Source organism: Chiloscyllium punctatum, chromosome 7 (genome assembly GCF_047496795.1).
Source record: "Chiloscyllium punctatum isolate Juve2018m chromosome 7, sChiPun1.3, whole genome shotgun sequence".
NCBI classification, from domain to species: Eukaryota; Metazoa; Chordata; class Chondrichthyes; order Orectolobiformes; family Hemiscylliidae; genus Chiloscyllium; species Chiloscyllium punctatum.
In genome coordinates this window covers 78,569,663-78,590,692 of record NC_092745.1, presented here as the reverse complement: position 1 = coordinate 78,590,692, position 21,030 = coordinate 78,569,663, and the positions used below count along the sequence as shown (strand labels likewise).

At 42.7% G+C, this 21,030-nt stretch overlaps 1 protein-coding gene across 18 annotated transcripts in view; it reads right to left on the bottom strand.

The window, feature by feature from the left end:
• lrrc7 (leucine rich repeat containing 7) overlaps nt 1-21,030 on the bottom strand; it is a 617,417-nt gene that overhangs the window by 294,534 nt on the left and 301,853 nt on the right. For all 18 annotated transcript variants that reach the window (XM_072574143.1, XM_072574142.1, XM_072574141.1 and 15 more), the window contains one exon: nt 16,646-16,702. In XM_072574143.1, the coding sequence (XP_072430244.1) occupies nt 16,646-16,702 (57 nt within the window). The remainder of the gene's footprint in view (nt 1-16,645; nt 16,703-21,030) is intronic.

Here is a 21,030-nt window from a genome sequence, read left to right as displayed (position 1 = left end):
AAGTTGATCTTCCGTAATTACACCGGCACCACTCCCCACTTCTTCCTCCGCTACATTGATGACTGCATTAGCGCCACCTCGTGCTCCCGCGAGGAGGTTGAGCAATTCATCAATTTCACCAACACATTCCACCTTAAGGTTGACCTTAAATTTACCTGGACCATCTCTGACACCTCCCTCCCCATCCTAGACCTCTCCATCTCCATTAATGACGACCGACTTGACACTGACATTTTTTTACAAACCCACCGACTCCCACAGCTACCTGGATTACACCTCTTCCCACCCTACCTCTTGCAAATATGCCATCCCATATTCCCAATTCCTCCACCTCCGCCGGATCTGCTCCCAGGAGGACCAGTTCCACCACAGAACACACCAGATGGCCTCCTTCTTTAGAGACCGCCATTTCCCTTCCCACTTGGTTAAAGATGCCCTCCAACGCATCTCGTCTACATCCCGCACCTCCGCCCTCAGACCCCACCCTTCTAACCGTAACAAGGACAGAACCCCCCTGGTGCTCACCTTCCACCCTTCCAACCTTCGCATAAACCGAATCATCCGCCGACATTTCCGCCATCTCCAAACAGACCCCACTACCAGGGATATATTTCCCTCCCCACCCCTTTCCACCTTCCGCAAAGACCGTTCCCTTCGTGACTACGTGGTCAGGTCCACGCCCCCAAACAACCCACCCTCCAATCCTGGCACTTTCCCCTGCCACTGCAGGAACTGTAAAACCTGCGCCCACTCCTCCTCCCTCACCTCTATCCAAGGCCCTAAAGGAGCCTTCCGCATCCATCAAAGTTTTACTTGCACATCCACTAATATAATTTATTGTATCCGTTGCTCCCGATGCGGTCTCCTCTACATTGGGGAGACTGGGCGCCTCCTAGCAGAGCGCTTTAGGGACCATCTCTGGGACACCCGCACCAATCAACCACACCGCCCCATGGCCCAACATTTCAACTCCCCCTCCCACTCTGCCGAGGACATGGAGGTCCTGGGCCTCCTTCACCGCCGCTCCCTCACCACCAGATGCCTGGAGGAAGAACGCCTCATCTTCTGCCTCGGAATACTTCAACCCCAGGGCATCAATGTGGACTTCAACAGTTTCCTCATTTCCCCTTCCCCCACCTCACCCTAGTTCTAAACTTCCAGCTCAGTAACTGTCCCCATAACCTATCCGGACTTGTCCTACCTGCCTATCTTCTTTTCCACCTATCCACTCCACCCTCTCCTCCTTGACCTATCACCTTCATCCCCTCCCCCACTCACCCATTGTACTCTATGCTACTTTCTCCCCACCCCCACCCTCCTCTAGCTTATCTCTCCACGCTTCAGGCTCACTGCCTTTATTCCTGATGAAGGGCTTTTGCCCGAAACGTCGATTTCAAAGCTACTTGGATGCTGCCTGAACTGCTGTGCTCTTCCAGCACCACTAATCCAGAATCTGGTTTCCAGCATCTGCAGTCATTGTTTTTACCTTGTAAAAGGTGTGACAGTCTGGCACCATTTTAATGACAAATTATAAAAATAAATAAATTACTCAAAGTTAGGACAAATTTCATTTTTGTTTTGGTGCTCAGTCCAAGGCTTTTTGATTTTCTAAGTGATCATGGGACACTGCTGCACTGTGTCGCCGCCAAATCTGTCCCTGAGGGGTCTGTGACACCAATGGGCAGGACGGTGCCTCAGTGGTTAGGACTGCTGCCTCACAGCGCCAGGGACCCGGGTTCAGTTCCAGCCTCGGGGGACTGTATGCACTTTGCACATTCTCCCAGTGTCTGCGTGGGTTTGGGTCTCCTCCCACAATCCAAAGATGTGCAGGATAGGTGAATCGACCATGCAAGATTGCCCATAGTGTTCAGGGATGTGGAGGTTAGGTGCAAATGTAGAGTGATAGGGTAGGGGAATGGGTTTGGATGGGATACTCTTCGGAGGGTCGCTGTGGACTTGTGGCAGAAGGGCCTGTTTCCACACTGGAGGGATTCCATGATTCAAGGAGGAAACATGCTGAAACAGCCCCTGCTGCTGACTGGACCCAGAACCCAGCCTGTGGTACAGCCAGGAGGAGACTGTCCCAACTCGAGGCCCATGGCCCATCACATTACAACATCCCAGTGCTGATTGACCATCCAGATTAACTCTCGAGAACCGAGAGATTATTCGCTCTGCCACTGCTGCGGATGCCGCCAAAACATCAGAGGGAAAAGGAGTGGAGCCCAGTTCATCAATGATGGAACAGCTGCTCATACTCTCCACCATCGCAGCCGCAGAAAGAAGAAATGAAGAATTTTAATCAATAAAGTTAAAGAAAATAAAATTCTTTGCTGTGGCCAGTCCCGCGAGAGGGAGCAGACAGGGTTGGGAACCGGAATACCCCCTACCCTGCCACATTCTTTTGTGTTGTAGCGGCTGCAGCTTGGAATCTCGCTGAAAGTCTGGAACCGTACACACACAATGCAGAGCGCAGAGTCCAAAAGGTCCCACATCCTGCAGCCACAGCAAACCCTATCTTACCACTGATATTATGTAAACTAATTAATAATTATTTTTAAAGAAGTTATAATTAATAAACAATACATTCCCAAAGCAATGTATCCTTTATTCTACGCAGCCGTGCAGCTGCTGAGTCTGCGCCTTGCCTGCTGCACGCCGGTATTTGCACAGCAGCTGGGGAGAGCACAGGAAATTCCGAATAACTTTACTTGCTACCAAACAACTTTACAAATCTTATTCAAAACTTACAATTACTAATGCACTACCCGAGTAATAATCAATAATGCTCAATTTGAGCTCTTAGCTGTTTCCCAGCGATGTCATTCTTTCTATTTTTTATTTTTGTTTTGTGCATCCCAAAGCTGAACTCGCCATCTCTCTTGCTGTTTTAAGCCTCTCCATTCACACACAGGTTCTGATCGCTCTCTCGTGCTGTCTTAACCATCCCCACTTTAGCTTTGCCTCCCATCACAGCTCTCTTGCATTCTTAAATCCCTCCACCCTCACCTAGTTCTGAATTCTGCTGCCCGTGTGCTTTTGAAGTCTTCTCGCGGGAACTGTCCTCACTGTGGATCTGAAATCTTCAGTGCTCTCTCGTGTTTTTTTTTAAAACCTCCTCACACTCACGCTGGTTCTGATCTCTCTGCCACTCTTTCCATTGTTATAACACTTCCCCGTCACAAGATGCAAAGGTTTCTAGGCCACTTTAGAGTAGATAGAAACTTTTAAAAATTTGTTTATCATTAACAAAACAATCGAACAAGGCATTTATATCAAATCAAAATGATCTCAGCATTTCAGCACTCAATGTTAGTAGTGCAGATAATACAAGATGAAGTCTACATTAATGACAAAGTGAACTTGTATTATAGATCAGTATATAACAATACATCATACAAATATGAAAATTCGTTTGTGAAATACGATGCTGTACCATGTGAAAATGTTACTTTACGTACTTAGGTAGGTTTCAACAAACTGTTTATATCCCATGGTAACAGAAGATGCAGAGAATCCCCTCTTTCCCCAACCCCATCCACACATTGTAATCAGCTCCTCTCCCCACACCATATTCAAACCCCTATTCCTAAACAGCTTCTTCCCTCACAGACTACCCACTCAGTCAGCTCTTCTCTCCATCCCCCCCCACCCCCTCCTCAACTTTCATTCTGAGCCCCCACCTGGTACTCCCCACCTTCTGGGGACTTACTTCTCATCGTTGTTGCTGTTGGGCCGTGTCTCTCGTTTGACAGGTGCTGCTTGGATACACACTGCTGGAAGAGGACCATTCTGGAGGAAGAGGAACTCAGGGTCAAAGGGCTCAAATCCTAGTAGTGTTAGGAATCAATACCAAAGTAGCCAAGATTGTGGCTGGCCATAATCTTCCTCCTCAAAGGTCAGAGCTCAAGCTTGACTGGAACTGAACTTTGAATTTTTATGGTGTCTCAGATTGTAAGATATCAGATTGTTCTTTTGACATACTATAAGTTTAATGTGCAAACATAGATGAACTAATTGCCCTTTTGCCTTCCCCTTGGAATGAGTGACGTTAGATAGAGTTAGGTCTAGAATAGAGTGGTGCTGGCAAAGCACAGCAGGTCAGGCAGCATCCAAGGAGCAGGAAAATCAACGTTTCGGGCAAAAGCCTTTCAGTCCTTCAGCATCTGCAGTCCTCACTTTTGCCTTAGATAGAATTAGAGTTACTCGTTATTAAAACCAAATGAAAGATCCTCCTTGGCATCATCAGATATTTAATGTCTAACTATTCAAATTTTTTTTAATGACAAGGTCCGTTATTCCACATAATTAAAACTGGAGGGCTTAAGATCTGCTGTAGACAGCTCGCAAAATGTTGCCATGCTCTGGCACCATCTTGAACAACGTGTCAGTAACAACATAGGGCACAGTACAAAATGGAAAATTAATGCATGTAGAAAGTGCAATGCAGTAATCATGAGTGACTTTAATATACATAGACTGGGTTTGTAATCAGCTATGAAACAGAAAGCAGTTGTTTTTGTCTTTAGCTGGCTCTCCTATTGGGTCAGGTGTGATTGCCTCAAGTTTAGAAATGAATGAAGTGGTGACTTCAACAATTCACCCCTCCCTTGCATCTATTTGTTTAAATAAGCCACAAAATAAACCATCTCCCATTGGGTTAGTTAGAATGCCACTCAGAGGACAGGGCTCAAAGTGAAGATTGAGCAGCCTCATGCAGTAATATTTTGAAATATGGGCAGACACACAAACACTACAACAATTATAGAAATGAAAAAAGTGTAAAGGTATATGGGTTAGGTATCGGAGTCAGAAACCGCATTCAGGATGTCTTTCCTCCCAATGTTTTGCTTTTGACTAAAGGCAGAGGGATTTTGCCTATTAACCAATCCTAAATCTATGCTCGTCTATTAATGCAATTTGATGCACTTTAACTTTGTTTGTTAACCTCCTGTGTGGGACATTTAGCTTTCCAAGTACAACACAATCGCTAGTTACATCTCATTGATTCTGCTTGTGGCATCCTAAAAATAAATCTACCAGGTTTGTAAAACATGATTCCCACTTCATAAATCCATGTTTATTCTATTGAATCAGACAATTACCTAAGCATCTCGTAATCACATCCTTTATAATAGATTCTAATATTTTCACTATGACTGACATAGGGCTAACAGATTTGTAGTTCCCTGTTTCATCATCTTCCCATCTTTATGCACCTTTGAACAAGTAATATAATTTTGCAAGATGATCACCAAAGCATCAATTATCTCTAACTATCTTTTTCAATACCTGAAGATGATAGTCATTAGATCTCAGGAATTTGGTAATTGTCAGTACCAGTCTCCAATGCCATTATAAGTTCACGGGACCCTTGGATCTATTATTTTGCGGAGACTTCTAGTAATGAGAGATTTCTCTATTTTTATTATAAATGCTGCCTGTAATGAAGCCATAGTTGTCTTTACTAATCTTTTCATTTTTACAAACAATTGAAAGTTTTTCAATTTAAAAAAAACATTTCTTGCTATCTGATTCTATTTTCTTTATCAATTTCTTTGGGTCCTCCTTTTGCTGAATTCTAAAATTCCCCATGTCCTCAAGTTTATCATATTTTTGGACAAATTTAGAAGTCACCTCTTTCGATTTAATACTATCTCCAGTTTCCTTATCGCTTGTCTGTTTTCCTTTTGGTTTAAAGGAACATATACTTTTTTAAAAAAAAACCCAAGCACTAGTTATTTAATTAATAGCCATAGTCTTTTGATCATCAATTTGATTATTTTAAATGTATTTTTCTAATCTACAACCAATTTCATACTCATATCTATGATAGTCCTCATTTAGAAGTATTTTTGATTCAAACTTTATCGAAGATTTTAGCATCCTATGGTTACACTTCACTAAAGGTTCTTTTTCAACAAGAACATTAGTTAGTCCTTTCCCATTTCACAATACAAGGAGTAAAATAACCTGAGGATAAAGTGAGGACTGCAGATGCTGGAGAGTCAGAGTCAAACGTGTGGCACTGGAAAAGCACAACAGGTCAGGCTGCATCCAAACAGCAGAGGTTATGAAGGGCTTATGCCCGAAACATTGACTCTCCTGTTCCTTGGATGCTGCTTGACCTGCTGTGCCTTTCCAGTGCCTCACTTTGTGACTCTAAAATAACTTGTGCCCTAATCGGGTCCTCAATATATTGCTTGAGAAAACTATTTCAAATGCATTCTAGGAATTCTTCCACAGCATTAGTATTTAATAACTTTACCCAGTCTATGTGCATTAAAGTCACTCATGACTACTGCATTCCACTTTCTACATGCACTCATTTTCCATTTTGTACTGTGCCCTACGTTGTTACTGACACGTTGTTCAAGATGGCGCCAAAGCATGGCAACATTTTGTGAGCTGTCTATAGCAGATCTTATTCTTACATATCTTATTGTCATTCTGCTTTTCTACACCTCAATTCTAAGTCTATTAGAATTACTAACCATGTCCTAACAGACCTATGTTAATTCTGATCTCTCTCTCTGCACCTTCTCGATATTTTGCACCTTGTTCTGCTATCTTCATGCACTTTGTACGGTATAGACAGCCTGTATAGCATACAAAACAATACTTTTCACTGTATCTTGGTACATATGACTGCAATAAATTAATCAATACTGGTTGGTAGGAGGGTAAGCCACTTCTATCAATATTTGTAGCCCCTTGTTCACTCTAGCTTTACTTAAACAGATTCTATGTCCTGTACTTCTGATCATAGATCCTCTTTCATATAGGTACTTTATTATCAGAACTATTCCATTGCTTTTCGTTATCCTTCCTAAATATTGAATTTTTTTTATTATTAAGTTCCCAGTCTTGGTCACCTACAGCCACATCTCCATAACTGCAACTAAATTGAATGCTTTGACTTCGACATGCACCATCAATTCAGCTATCTTCTTGTGAATGCTGTATTCACTCAGATAGATTTCTGCCTTAACACTGTTCTGTAACTGGATTCTAGTTGATGCTAGGACTTGTTTCAGCTCCTTTCATTTATACTAGTTGCATCAAACTATTGAAGTCCTAAAATTGGGAGAGCCGACTGACAGACATGTCAAACAACAGCCTTGCGTAGTCACATGCTCAGAATCATTTTTCCAGACACATCCTAGGCAACATCTTCTCCACATGGGGAATTGGTTGTTGCGCTGAATGGACAGGCCCAGAGGTGGCAGCACAATGGTATACAGTCGGAAAGGAGTTGGTCTGTGACTCCTTAACATTGATTCTGGAATCCATGATCATCATGGTTAAGGACAAATCTTGCTAACTACCGAGAACTACTACAGTCTCTTCAGCTACTCCTCCATGCACTCCACCATGTCGAATACTGCTTAGAGGGTGGCAAGAATGCAGAATTTACTCTGGATGGGGACGTCAATGTCCATCATCAAGAATGGTATGACTTTAACACTAATAACTGAACGAGTCAAATCACAAAGGACATTGTCGCAAGACTGGGTGACTGGCCAGTGGTATGGGAACCAAAAGAGAAAAACATATTTGACCTCATCTCACTATAATCTGTCTGACACAGCAGATGCATTTGTCCATGACGGTGTCAGAGTGATTACTGCAATCTTTTGGAGACAAAAGTCCTACCTTCACAATGAGGATTATCTCTATCATGCTGATGCTATCAACATGCTAAAAGGGATAGGCTTTGATCTGATCCATAACGTGCTACGGGCCATCAGCACCAGCACCAGCACCATCAGCATCGGCATCAGCATCAGCACCAGCAGAAATGGACTTAAATACAACCTGAAAACTCAATGGCCCAACATATGCCCATGCTATCATTAACATTAGGCCAGTGGTTTAACACTGGTTGAAATGAAAAGTGCAGAAGGTCACACCAGGATAGGCACCAGCCACACCTAACAATGAGATATCAACTTGGTGAAGCTACAATAGAATATTACTTGGAGTTTAACAGCAAAAAGCAGTAAGTGATAGACATGGCTAAACAAAGGCAACATAGCACAACCAATGGTGAATTATGGTGGACATTTAGACATCTCACCACAAAGTGCAGTACTGTGGCTACAAAAGCAGGTTAGAAGCTAGGAATCCTGCAGTGAGTAATTCACCTCCTGACTCCCTAAAACCTTTCCAATCATCTACAAGGCATAAGTCAGGAATGTGATGGAATACATTCCATTTACCTGGATGAGTACAGTATCAATAATACTCAAGAAGCTTGGCACCATCCAGAACAAACTAGACCCTCTTGATTATCACCATGAAATAACTGCACAGAGGCCGATATCTCGTCACCAAGTCGCCCTTTATTTACTTGTGCATAATACACTGATTGTGGCCAGCCAGCTTGCAGTCATTCCTCTGAACTGAGATTATAAATCCTCTGTTTATACTATATTGTGTTCTGACTTGTATACAAATCAACTTACAAATGTGATCAGGAATAGAACCCATTTGTAACCTGGGGACATTCTGTAATAGATTAAGGTCCTTGGTTAGTAGGATTAGGGAAAACCCAAAGGCTTTCTATAGGTATGCCAGGAATAAAAGAATGACTCGGGTAGGAATAAGTCCAGTCAAGGATAGTAATGGGAAGTTGCGTGTGGAGGCTGAAGAGATTGGGGAGACACTGAATGAATACTTTTTGTCAGTATTCACTCAGGAACAGGACATTGTTGCCTATGTGAATATTGAGTCACAATTAATTAGAATGGACGGCTTTAAGGTATGTAGGGAAGAGGTGTTGGAAATTCTGGAAAGGGTGAAAATAGATAAGTCCCCTGGGCCTGATGGCATTTATCCTAGGATTCTCTGGGAAGCAAGGGAGGAGATTGCAGAGCCATTGGCCTTGATTTTTATGTTCTCGTTGTCTACAGGAATAGTGCCAGAAGACTGGAGGATAGCAAATGTGGTTCCCTTGTTCAAGAAGGGGAGTAGGGATAACCCTAGTAACCATAGGCCGGTGAGTCTCACTTCTGTTGTGGGCAAAGTCTTAGAGAGAATTGTAAGGGATAGGATTTATGAACATCTGGATAGGAATAATGTGATCAAGGATAGTCAGCATGGTTTTGTGAAGGGCAGGTCGTGCCTCACAAACCATATTGAATTCTTTGAGAAGGTGACTAAGGAGATGGACGAGGGTAAAGCGGTAGATGTGGTGTATATGGATTTTAGTAAGGCGTTTGATAAGGTTCCCCATGGTAGGCTACTGCAAAAAATATGGAGGTATGGCATTGAGGGTGAGTTGGAGGTTTGGATTAGGAATTGGCTGGCTGGAAGAAGACAGAGGATAGTAGTTGATGGTAAAGGTTCATCTTGGAGTGCAGTTACTAGCGGTGTTCCGCAAGGATCTGTTTTGAGACCATTGCTGTTTGTCATTTTTATAAATGACCTGGAGGAGGGGCTAGAAGGTTGGGTGAGCAAGTTTGCGGATGATACGAAAGTCGGTGGAGTTGTTGACAGTGAGGAAGGATGTGGCAGGTTACAGCGGAATATAGATAAGCTGCAGAGCTGGACAGAAAGGTGGCAAATGGAGTTCAATGTAGGTAAGTGTGAAGTGATACACTTTGGTAAGAGTAACAAGAAGATGGGGTACTGGGCTAATGGTCGGATACTTGGTAGTGTGGATGAGCAGAGGGATCTTGGTGTCCATGTACACAGATCTCTGAAAGTTGCCACCCAGGTAAATAGTGCTGTGAAGAAGGCATATGGCGTACTGGCTTTTATTAGTAGAGGAATTGAGTTCCGGAGTCCTGAGGTCATGTTGCAGTTGTATAAGACTCTGGTGCGGCCGCATCTGGAGTATTGTATGCACCTGGAGTTTTGGTCACCATACTATAGGAAGGATGTGGAGGCACTGGAACGGGTGCAGAGGAGGTGTACCAGGATGTTGCCTGGTATGGTAGGAAGATCGTATGAGAAAAGGCTGAGGCACTTGGGGCTGTTTTCATTGGAGAAAAGAAGATTTAGGGGTGACTTGATAGAGGTGTACAAGATGATTAGGGGTTTAGATAGGGTTGACCATGAGAACCTTTTTCCACGTATGGAGTCAGCTATTACAAGGGGGCATAGCTTTAAATTAAGGGGTGGTAGGTATAGGACAGATGTTAGGGGTAGATTCTTTACTCAGCGAGTCATGAGTTCATGGAATGCCCTGCCAGTAGCAGTGGTGGACTCTCCCTCTTTATGGGCATTTAAACGGGCATTGGATAGGCATATGGAGGATAGTGGGCTAGGATCGGCGCAACATCGAGGGCCAAAGGGCCTGTACTGCGCTGTATTTTTCTATGTTCTATGTTCTAAGATTTTTTAAAACCTATTTTCATAATCAACCTGTTCAGTGATGTTATTACACACCTCTGGACCAGGTGGGACTTAAGCTCAGGCCTCCCCATTGAGGGGTAGGGACACTACCATCGTACCAGAGGCCCCATTCCTGTTTAAATTGGTCAGCCAGGGCTTCCGGATTGGGATGGTTAATCTGGGCCAATCAAGGATCTCAGTCAACAAGATCCACTTGGTTCCAATCCACCACATCCACAAATATTCACTCTTTCCTCCTGAACTAGCAACAGAAAGATTATTTATACAATCCAGTCTTTTACTTTTTATTAATTAGAACTGAAGATGTTGGAAATACTCAGCAGGTTAGGCAGCATACATAGAGACAGGTAAAAACAATGACTGCAGATGCTGGAAACCAGAGAAGAGCTTTTGCCTGAAACGTCGATTTTACTGCTCCTCGGATACTGCCTGAAATGCTGTGTTTTTCCAGCACCATTCTAATCCAGCATACATAGAGAGAAACACAGTGAACATCTCAGGTCAAAAGTCTATCAGTTCTGTTTCTTATTTGAAATTCTTAGTTTCTGGCAGTCTTTTGTTGTTTTTTTTCCTGAATCTGTTCCACATCAAACATAAAGAGCAGAGATGGCTATTGTAAAACTAAACCATTCAAATATGCAAACATGTCCTTAAATGATTTTTGTTTTACTGCTTTTACACCACTGAGATTTTTAAATAAAGTTTTCAGATTTATTTCAGAAGTATTATTTTAACAAAGGACCAAATATTAACATGATGCAACCTACAATTTTCTAGATTCTGGAAAAAACTAACAGCAGTTCTGCAGAGTTCTGTTGCTCTGTCTTTTTATGCTGTTGATCAGTAATGAAAGTGACAACATCCTTGGCCCTGCTGAATTAATGCTTCTGTAAGATCTTTGACACATGTTTCCAATGATCTGTTTGATATTACAGATGTAGCCCTAACTACTAAGAACCGTGGCCTCCTGCATAGCCAATGGCAGTGGTGTACCAAGTGAGCAAGGTTGCTTGCAGTTTTCGTAAAGCAGTGGCACAATTGCAGAATCACTTCCTCTGTTATCACCAGATACGTGTCCCTGGGTCTGAAGTACAATGATTATTATAGTGGCAACTACAAGAATTACAACTGGGACAAGTGGCAACCCTTCTGTGTTTGAGAGTATCCTTGTGGTAGAACTCTGCCAGTGTAATACTACATGTTGATACCAATTTTTTTCACATCTAGGAAGCTTAAGTAGCTACCAAAAGTTGGAAAGAAAATCAATCCAACACAAGAAATATCTTTCATTCATAACATACAACATAGAAATGGTATGAATAGTACAGTACAGAGAACAGTCTAACAAGTCATCTTTAAATCATCATGAGCTGAAAACTGTATTGCTGGAAAAGCACAGCAAGTCAGGCAGCATCCAAGGAGCAGGAAAATCGACGTTTTGGGCATAAGCCCTTCTTCAGGAATGAGGAGGGTGTGCCAAGCAGGCTAAGATAAAAGGTAGGGAGGAGGGACTTGGGGGAGGGGTGTTGGGAATGCGATAGGTGGAAGGAGGTTAAGGTGAGGGTGATAGACCAGATAGGGGTTAGGGGCGGAGAGGTCAGGAAGAAGATTGCAGGTCAAGAAGGTGGTGCTGAGTCTGAGGGCTGGGACTGAGAAAAGGTGGGGGGGATGGGAAATGAGGAAGGTGGAGAAATCTGCATTCATCCCTTGTGGTTGGAGGATTCCTAAGCGGAAGATGAGGCGCCTTTCCTCCAGGCCACACCTCCCCCCTCACTTCCCTCCAAGGTCCCAAGGGATCCTTCCATATCCATCACAAATTCACCTGCACCTCCACATACATCATTTACTGCATCTGCTGCACCCGATCTGGTCTCCTCTACATTGGGGAGACAGGCCGCCTACTTGCGGAACGTTTCAGGGAACACATCTGGGACACCCGCACCAACCAACCCAACTGCCCCATGGCTGAACACTTTAACTCCCCCTCCCACTTCACCAAGGACATGCAGGTCCTTGGCCTCCTCCATCGCCAGATCATGGCAACACGATGCCTAGAGGAAGAGCGCCTCATCTTCCACTTAGGAACCCTCCAACCACAAGGGATGAATGCAGATTTCTTCACCTAACTAATTTCCCCTCCCCCCACCTTTTCTCAGGTGTCCCAACCCTCGGACTCAGCACTGCCTTCTTGACCTGCAATATTCTTCCCGACCTCTCCGCCCCCACCTCCTCCCCGGCCTATCACCCTATCTTAACCTCCTTCCACCTATTGCATTCCCAACGCCCCTCCCCCTAGTCCCTCCTCCCTACCTTTTGTCTTAGCCTGCTTGGCACACCCTCCTCATTCCTGAAGAAGGGCTTATGCCCGAAACGTCGATTCTCCTGCTCCTTGGATGTTGCCTGACCTGCTGTGTTTTTCCAGCAACACATTTTTCTGCTCTGATCTCCAGCATCTGCAGTCCTCACTTTCTGCTAGTTTAAATCATCATGAGGATAGCATAAGAAAGCTAGAATTACAGTACTTAATTTAGGATATTGAAAAGAACAGGTTATGGTGAAGACATTAGTTCTCTCTTCAAAGTTTATCAGCTGTACTTGTTGCAAATAGCAACAGCTTACATCTTGTCCAAAACAAAATACAACATGAGCTATGTAAATTGAACTCTTTAAACACAATTCCTAAAATGTCTGAACTGGTCAGTCAGTCGGGAAGTCTCACAGGTATAGTACCAAAGCCTGGAGATTTCCATAGTGCTTAAGAAGCAAAATGTGTAAATTCACAGTATGTGTTTAGTCACAGATTTTAGCAAAGAAGTGTTGAGACCATTAAGTAGTTACTGTCAAATTAATAAAAATGTCATCATACACCTTATACCCTGCTCTTCAGTTTTATAAAGAAGATATTTTGCTTTAAAACAGTTTCTTCCTCTGGTTTAGGAATGATCTTCCCCAGGTAACTGGGAAAGATCAAATTTTTTCCCAACCTGATGAAGATGTTGAGTACCATTATCCATAATATGCTATTTAGTTTCAGGTTTCCCCAGTCTGCTGCATTCTGAATTTCAATAGTTACAAGAGGGATTTTTTCAATTCATTAAAACTTTGATATTAATGCTACATGCATGTCAGTTGTATGTCAAAAAGCTGATGTGCCAATATTTCAAGAAATAAAATCAAAGCATCATTAAAAGCATATACATACTGCTAGCGTAGTACGGAGTCATACGGATCAAGGCATTACAAGCTATTGGTACATCCTGTGAAATTGCCTTATTAGTACAGGGATACAGTATCTCTAGGATGGGATTCTTATGCAGACAATCTCTCAAATTTGCACATCACGAAGTGTATGGGGTTTGTCAGTGGAGTGTTCTTGCCAAAGTCATAACCGGAACTGTGTCAATTCTGCTATCTCTATTTTTAACTTTTCTCACTCGATGATGATTAAAATTCTAACAGTGACATTTATACAAAACGCATTTGCTTCAGGGACTAGGGAAACTTTTCATTGATCAACTGACAATGCTACGTTAATGGATGGTTTAATTAAAACGTTTCTAGTCAAACATGAAGGGTCTTCAAAATAGCCAAAACTTACCTGTCCAACTACATTACTAGCAATATAAGAATTGAGAGCACAAATGTGGCATATGGGTGTTTTTCATGGATCACTATTTATTAAGGCAAATTGGTCAGACAGCTAAATGGGCTGCCAAATTCATTGTTAGCATACACCAATACCTACAGGGGTGTACAAAGTTAAAAATCACACAACACCAGGTTATAGTCCAACAGGTTTAATTGGAAGCACACTAGTTTTCAGAGCGACGCTCCTTCGTCAGGTGAAGGAGCGTCGCTCCGAAAGCTGGTATGCTTCCAATCAAACCTGTTGGACTATAACCTGGTGTTGTGTGATTTTTAACTTTGTACACTCCAGTCCAACACCGGCATCTCCAAATCAGACCTACAGGGGTGTTAGGGACATATCATTCATTGCAGAAGAAATAAAACATTGTATTTCTATATTCATTCTTCTTTGAATTTTCATATTAGTGTTACATTTACCATTCTGTGCCAAGTAGCTGAACTTACAGGTTCAGCTGGTCTTGCTTTAGAAAGGACATGGTGCAAGAAATCTCACTGGGGGTTCTTAATTTTGTACATAAACTCAAAGCCCTGAAAGAAATCTGGCAGCCAACTCCCTGGGATGGAGACACATTGGGTCATTACTGATACTTAGTTTAATTGACTCTCATACTACCCTCAGACACCAGGCCATTGCCCCCCTTCATTCTTCCATTTCTATCATCAAACCCTGAATGGCAGGATACTCCTTGAAAAGCTAATGGATAGAATTAATATTTCCCTTTAGAGAGAGGTGTTGAATCATCACTGATTCCAGATGCTCATTCACAAGGTGGTTGTAAGTATAATTCCTGCACATAGTGTTTAGTCTTGTAGTAATCTACTAGACTTTATTTTTCACAATGGTCACCAACCTTGTCCATGCAGATGACTGTCTGATATGCTGAAGCCAGCCTTGTACTGGTAACATTGAGAGAGTCCTTCATTCTTTGATCCAGTTTATTGACTGCATCTGATAAATATGCCTGGTATTTCTGAATCTTTCAATGCATTTTTACAATGTTTCTAATAGATAACTCCGTGGGCTCATTCTCTGCCTGGGACTGCCGAGATATGTCACTGATGTGCTTGCCAGGTTGTGCTCTTGAATCTAATCTAGAAAGGGTATCCACTGAGGTGGAAGTCTCTGAGCTAGTGTAAGGTGCAGGTGAAAATCTTGCCAGTGCACTCTGAGGGCTTTGTGCCTTCTTCCTCAGAAGTATAGGTGTTGAGAGTTTCTGGTACTGCTTCTTCGGGGTGAAGATAACTGCATAAAATAGGAGGGAATGAGTTATGTAAGTGTGAGAAAGGGTTTGTGCACTGTTACAATGAGAGAACAGCACAGCATATGTGAGCAGCTCTGCTCTTCTCCAACCAGCTTGTCTCACACAGCAGGGGGAGCCTTCCATCTCTTCTCTCTACTGCTGGTCTTTGACCTTTCAACCTAGCTTGGGATGATTATTCCTGCAATGAGATGAAAAGGAGGATTGAGTATGATGAAAATGGATGGCAAAGCAGTTAGTGGTGATGCAGGAGAAATGATAAAGTATCCCCAGTGAGTAAGTAGGAATCGCAGCAAACAGTGAGGGCTCAAAGTTTGAGAGGATGAAATGAGTGAGAGCTATTGAATGGATATGATCAATACAACAGCGAGAGCAGTAGTCCATGAGCCTTCGTGAAATGCGAGTGCAATAGCAGAGTTATAGTGAGTGATGGACCTGAGAGAGTTAGGTAGCGGAGGGAAGATGGTGGCAATTACACTTGAGGAGCACATAAGATCACTAATCTTCTTTCTTCACTGCTGCACATTTTGTTTCACCCTGGGGCACAGCACTGACCCAGGCTGCTTTCTTGGCCTAGACTAGGTCTGAAGGTGAGGCTTCCTTTGTCAGTCAGCAGGATAAGGTAGTGCCCTCCTATCCAATAACCCATCTATCAGCACCTCCATCAGCAAAGTAAGGAGTTAAACTGCTTGTCTGGGTGTGGGCTTCATCATAACAATGTGTAAAGAGCAGTTGCTGCCTCGCAGCATGCAAAGTGGTGTGTATCTGGGTTTTAAATAGGGTGCCAACGCCAAAAAGTTCCAGCTGCACTTGCACCTTTTCTGCCAGCCAATTTCACGAGGACAGCCCTGTGGTGCCTGAATGCATATTTAAAAAGGTGAAGAATAGAAAATTTCTCGACAAAGTTGCTGACAGCTATACAGACTGGACAGCATGGGTCTCACTTGATCAAACACTAAATCAAAATGAGAAAATTCAGCCGTGTACAGTATGCATACACAAATATATATGTATTTCCCAGTTTTTACCACCCGTAGTCTATATTTAGATAGGAATAATAACCATATAAGATATTAGAGAACAGCAAGCAGGATAATTGGAATTGTATTCCATTATAAGCCTTTATAAAATGATAGGAAAGAAGAAAATTAGAAAATATTTTTAAGTTTGGCTGCTTGTTACTAGCACTATCCACAACTTTCTGTACCGGATTCAAATTGTTACCTTTTTAGATGTTTGATGTTTGCAATTCTCAATTAGGTAAGGGCATTCCTTGAAATTTAGAACTCACATTCATAGTATAAATTTGATTATTTCAGTACTCTAGATTCAGCTAGCACTCAATTGTTAAAAACTTTGTGTAAGTGTTAACTTACTTTGGTAGAGTTTTCAAATGATTTTCTCTCAGCTCCAGAATGCGAAGCTTGGTGAGCCTAAAAAAAGACAAACCAAAATTGTCAAAATGTACGAAGAAATATCAGCAAATTATTACATTCCAATTATTCCAATACTTTGAGTTGATAATATCCTCCAAGTGCCAGGTCATGTTTACTTGCCCTTCACTGAATTGACCTTGATTTGAGTAGAGTTGAACTAAGGAAACTGGCTGGATAGCATTGTTAGGAGGAAGTATGGATCAAAAGTAGATCATGTTTAAAAATACTGTTTGTATTGTACATTAAATTGACTAACGTTCAATAGCACTTAGTTTGCTGAGGTGGCGAATTCGCACTAGATCGCCTGGCGAAGGAGCAGCACTCAGAAAGCTTATGCTTTCAAATAAATCTATTGGACGATAACATGGTGTCGTGTGACTTCTGAGATAAATACAAGGCAAAGAAACAGGTCAGGACAGCAAAGAACATTAAAAGAGTTGCCCACCATACAAATATACTCACAGCAAGTGATATGCAAATACTTACACAATTTTACCTGCTTCACAGTCATCCTTAAACATGTAGCATCCATCATTGGATAAGTGGCATTCATTCACAAATCTGTTAGATTGAAATTTATAGAGTACAAAACACAAGTGAGGGTGACCTCTACGATGACACCAGAAAGTGTGCAATACCTAGTTGCCCAGAAAGATGTCATGGAGATAAATTACACATCTGCATCAAATATGGAGAAACTGGAAGCTCACAGCTTGTTAGTGACATAATTGAAAATACATCTGACGTACACTCTGTCACCAATGAAGAAATAAAGAAGAAACTAAATATGATGATCATTGAGTGGTTGTTGAAATGGGGCATACATGATATAAGAATAATTTTGCCTAAAGGGGGAGGTGTGTGGGACAGTAGTCTTGATGAAAATGGACCAATAAAAGATTTTGTTATTTGCTCCTGTCAAATTAATTGACCTATAAGAGCAGCCCTGGGAGCAGGTTTGTGATGGGAACCTCTTCTTCATATGTAAATCCTCTCTGTTGCATATTATATCAGATGCACAAAAGTACTGTTAATATTGAATCATCATAGAATCCCTCAAGTATGGAAACAGGCCCTTCAGCCCAACAAGTCCACACCAACGCTCCAAAGAGTAACCACTCAGACCCATTCCCCTACCTTATTACTTTACATTTACCCCTGACTAATGCACCTAACCTATACATCCCTGAACACTGAGCAATTTTGCATGGCCAATTCACCTAACCTGCACATCTTTGGATTGTGGGAGGAAACCGGAGCACCTGGAGGAAACCCACGCAGACATGGGGAGAATGTGCAAACTCCACACAGACAGTTTATCAAGGCACATGAAGCACATCTTCAAAATATCAACGGCTTACGCAATGTTGCACTTGGTTAGTCATAGGTTTTTTGTTTTTGTGGTATGAGAAAAATTTGAGAGGGTCATCCCATGTTTTCCATCGGTCAGCTATTAATTCAGTTTGCTTGAAAAATAAATCAGTAATGTTGACTTGTCACAAGCTTAAAAGCATTATGATTATTCACTAGTCCTCTGATGATTCCTGAAGAAGGGCTTATGCCCGAAACATCGATTCTCCAGCTCCTTGGATGCTGCCTGACCTGCTGCGCTTTTCCAGCAACACATTTTTCAGCTCGGATCTCCAGCATCTGCAGTCCTCACTTTCTCCTCCCTAATGATTGCACACTCCAGGAAATGCTTAAATAAAATTCCTTAAAGTTGATAAAGTTGCTAGTTAATATGGTGGGCATTGAACTATCATAAATGCCCTATATCTATGGGAAGAAACCACAGAAGCAAACTTATATGTCTGTTCTTCTAATTACTGCATCAGGAATTCCTGATGAAGGGCTTATGCCCGAAATGTTGATTCCCCTGCTCCTTGGATGCTGCCTGACCTGCTGTGCTTTTCCCACACCACACTCTTGACTCTGTTCTCTAGCATCTGCAGTCCTCACTTTCTCATAAAGTCTATAGAAACAATGGTCTAAAAATAAGCAAGGAAACAGGGTAGCACAGTGACTCAGGAGTTAGCACTGCTGCCTCACAGTGCCAGGGACCCGGGCTTGATTCCAGCCTCGGCTGACTGTGTGGAGTTTCCATTCTCCCAGTGTCTGTGTGGGTTTCCTCTCACAATCCAAACATGTGCAGGTTAGGTGAATTGGCCATGCTAAATTGCCCATAGTGTTCAGGGATGTGTAGATTAGGTGCATTAGTCAGGGGAAATGTAGAGTAATAGGGTAGGGGAATTGGTCTGGGTGAGTTACCCTTTGGAGGGTTGGTGTGGACTTTTTGGGCTGAAGGAAAGTTTCCACACTGTAGGGAATTTGTGAAGCAGAATCTCTAACTTTGGAATCTCTCATATGGGTAGCTCCTCTTCAGACCTTGATTCTTGAGGTTTTCTTCTCTCCAGTTTTCCACTGTTCTCCTCACTGTTGTTCTGCACCGCTGCCATATGCCTGGAGATCCCACAGTGTTCTGCCAAGGATAGTAATTGTCTAATGCATCCATGACCTCAAACCTGGTGCTGTTATTTCAAAACCTGAAAACTTCTTAAAAACTTCTATGCTGACCAGAACTCGGAAATATTTAGCACATGGAACTCACAAGGCAGCTGTAAGCACTTCCAGATATCAATAAAAGCTCAGAGTAATGCACATTTAATTTTATCTAATTTTGCTGGTGAGCTTGTCAACCTCCTGGGAAACCCATGCAGGTGGCATTCAATTCAAATGCCTGTTTAATTGAATTAAACCTTGCCTCAATCATGTGCTGATGATATTAACAGCTGTGCTAATTACCAACACACCTGGTCTCCCAGAGGGAAAGACCAGCAAAAAGTGCAGTCTGCCTTGGAAATAAGGTGACCAGTCGGACTGGACCTCCATTTTTAAGTGCACAAGAAATGTCAGACCAGTAAGTGCCATTCACATGTTTTACTGGTCTTTACTTCTGGCCAATGGCAATGCATCCACCAAGTAGGTTACTAGCACACCCATGTGTTCCATAGTAATCACAGCTGCAGTAAATGTCTGCAGCTCCAGGATCTTCAATTCACAGTTCATGAGTTTGACTACTACCATATAGAGGTGGGGAATATTACATGAACACTTTGCTCTTGGAGGCAGTTACATGCCTTACACTATGATCTCTGGATTTGGTCCATGGTCAGAGATAAGTGGATGTGACTATGGGTGAGGCAGATATAGCGACTACGAAAGTGGAAGTGCAATTATCCAACCGGTTTAACTTGTACGTCAGTCAGCAGCTGAGCCAGGACACCTAGGTTCCACTCCCATCTACTGCAGAGTTGCATCATAACATCTCCGAACAAAAACAGAAATTGCTGGTAAGGCTGAGTAGGTCTAGCAGCATCTACAGACAGATATCAGAGTTAATGTTTTGGGTTCAGTGACCCTTCCTCAGAACTGATGGTAGAGTCATAGAGATGTAGAGCATGGAAACAGACCCTTCGGTCCAACCCATCCATGCCGTCCAGATATCTCAATCCAATCTAGTCCCACCTGTCAGCAGCCGGCCCATATCCCTCCAAACCCTTCCTATTCATATATCCATCCAAATGCCTCTTAAATGTTACAATTGTACCAGCCTCCACCACTTTCTCTGCCAGCTCATTCCATACACGTACCACACTCTGCGTGAAAACGTTGCCCCTTAGGTCTCTTTTATATCTTTCCCCTCTCACCCTAAACCTATGCCCTCTAATTCTGGAGTCCCCGACCCCAGAGAAAAGACTTTGTCTATTTACCCTATCCATGCCCCTCATAATTTTGTAAACCTCTATAAGGTCACCCCTCAGCCTCCGATGCTTCAGGGAAAACAGCCCCAGCCTGTTCAACCTCTCTCTATAGCTCAAATCCTCCAACCCAGGCAACATCCTTGTAAATCTTTTCTGAACCCTTTCAGGTTTCACAACATCTTTCCGAAAGGAAGAGGACTAGAACTGCACGCAATATTCCAACAGTGGCCTAAACAATGTCCTGTACAGCCACAACATGACCTCCTAACTCCTGTACCCAATACTTTGACCAATAAAAGAAAGTATACCAAATGCCTTCTTCACTATCCTATCGACCTGCGATTCCACTTTCAAGGAGCTATGAACCTGCACTCCAAGGTCTCTGTTCAGCAACACTCCTGAGGACCTTACCATTAAATGTATACATCCTGCTAAGATTTGCTTTCCCAAAATGCAGCACCTCGCATTTATCTGAATTAAACTCCATCTGCCACTTCTCAGCCCATTGGCCCATCTGGTCCAGATCCTGTTGTAATCTGAGGTATCCCTCTTCGCTGTCCACTA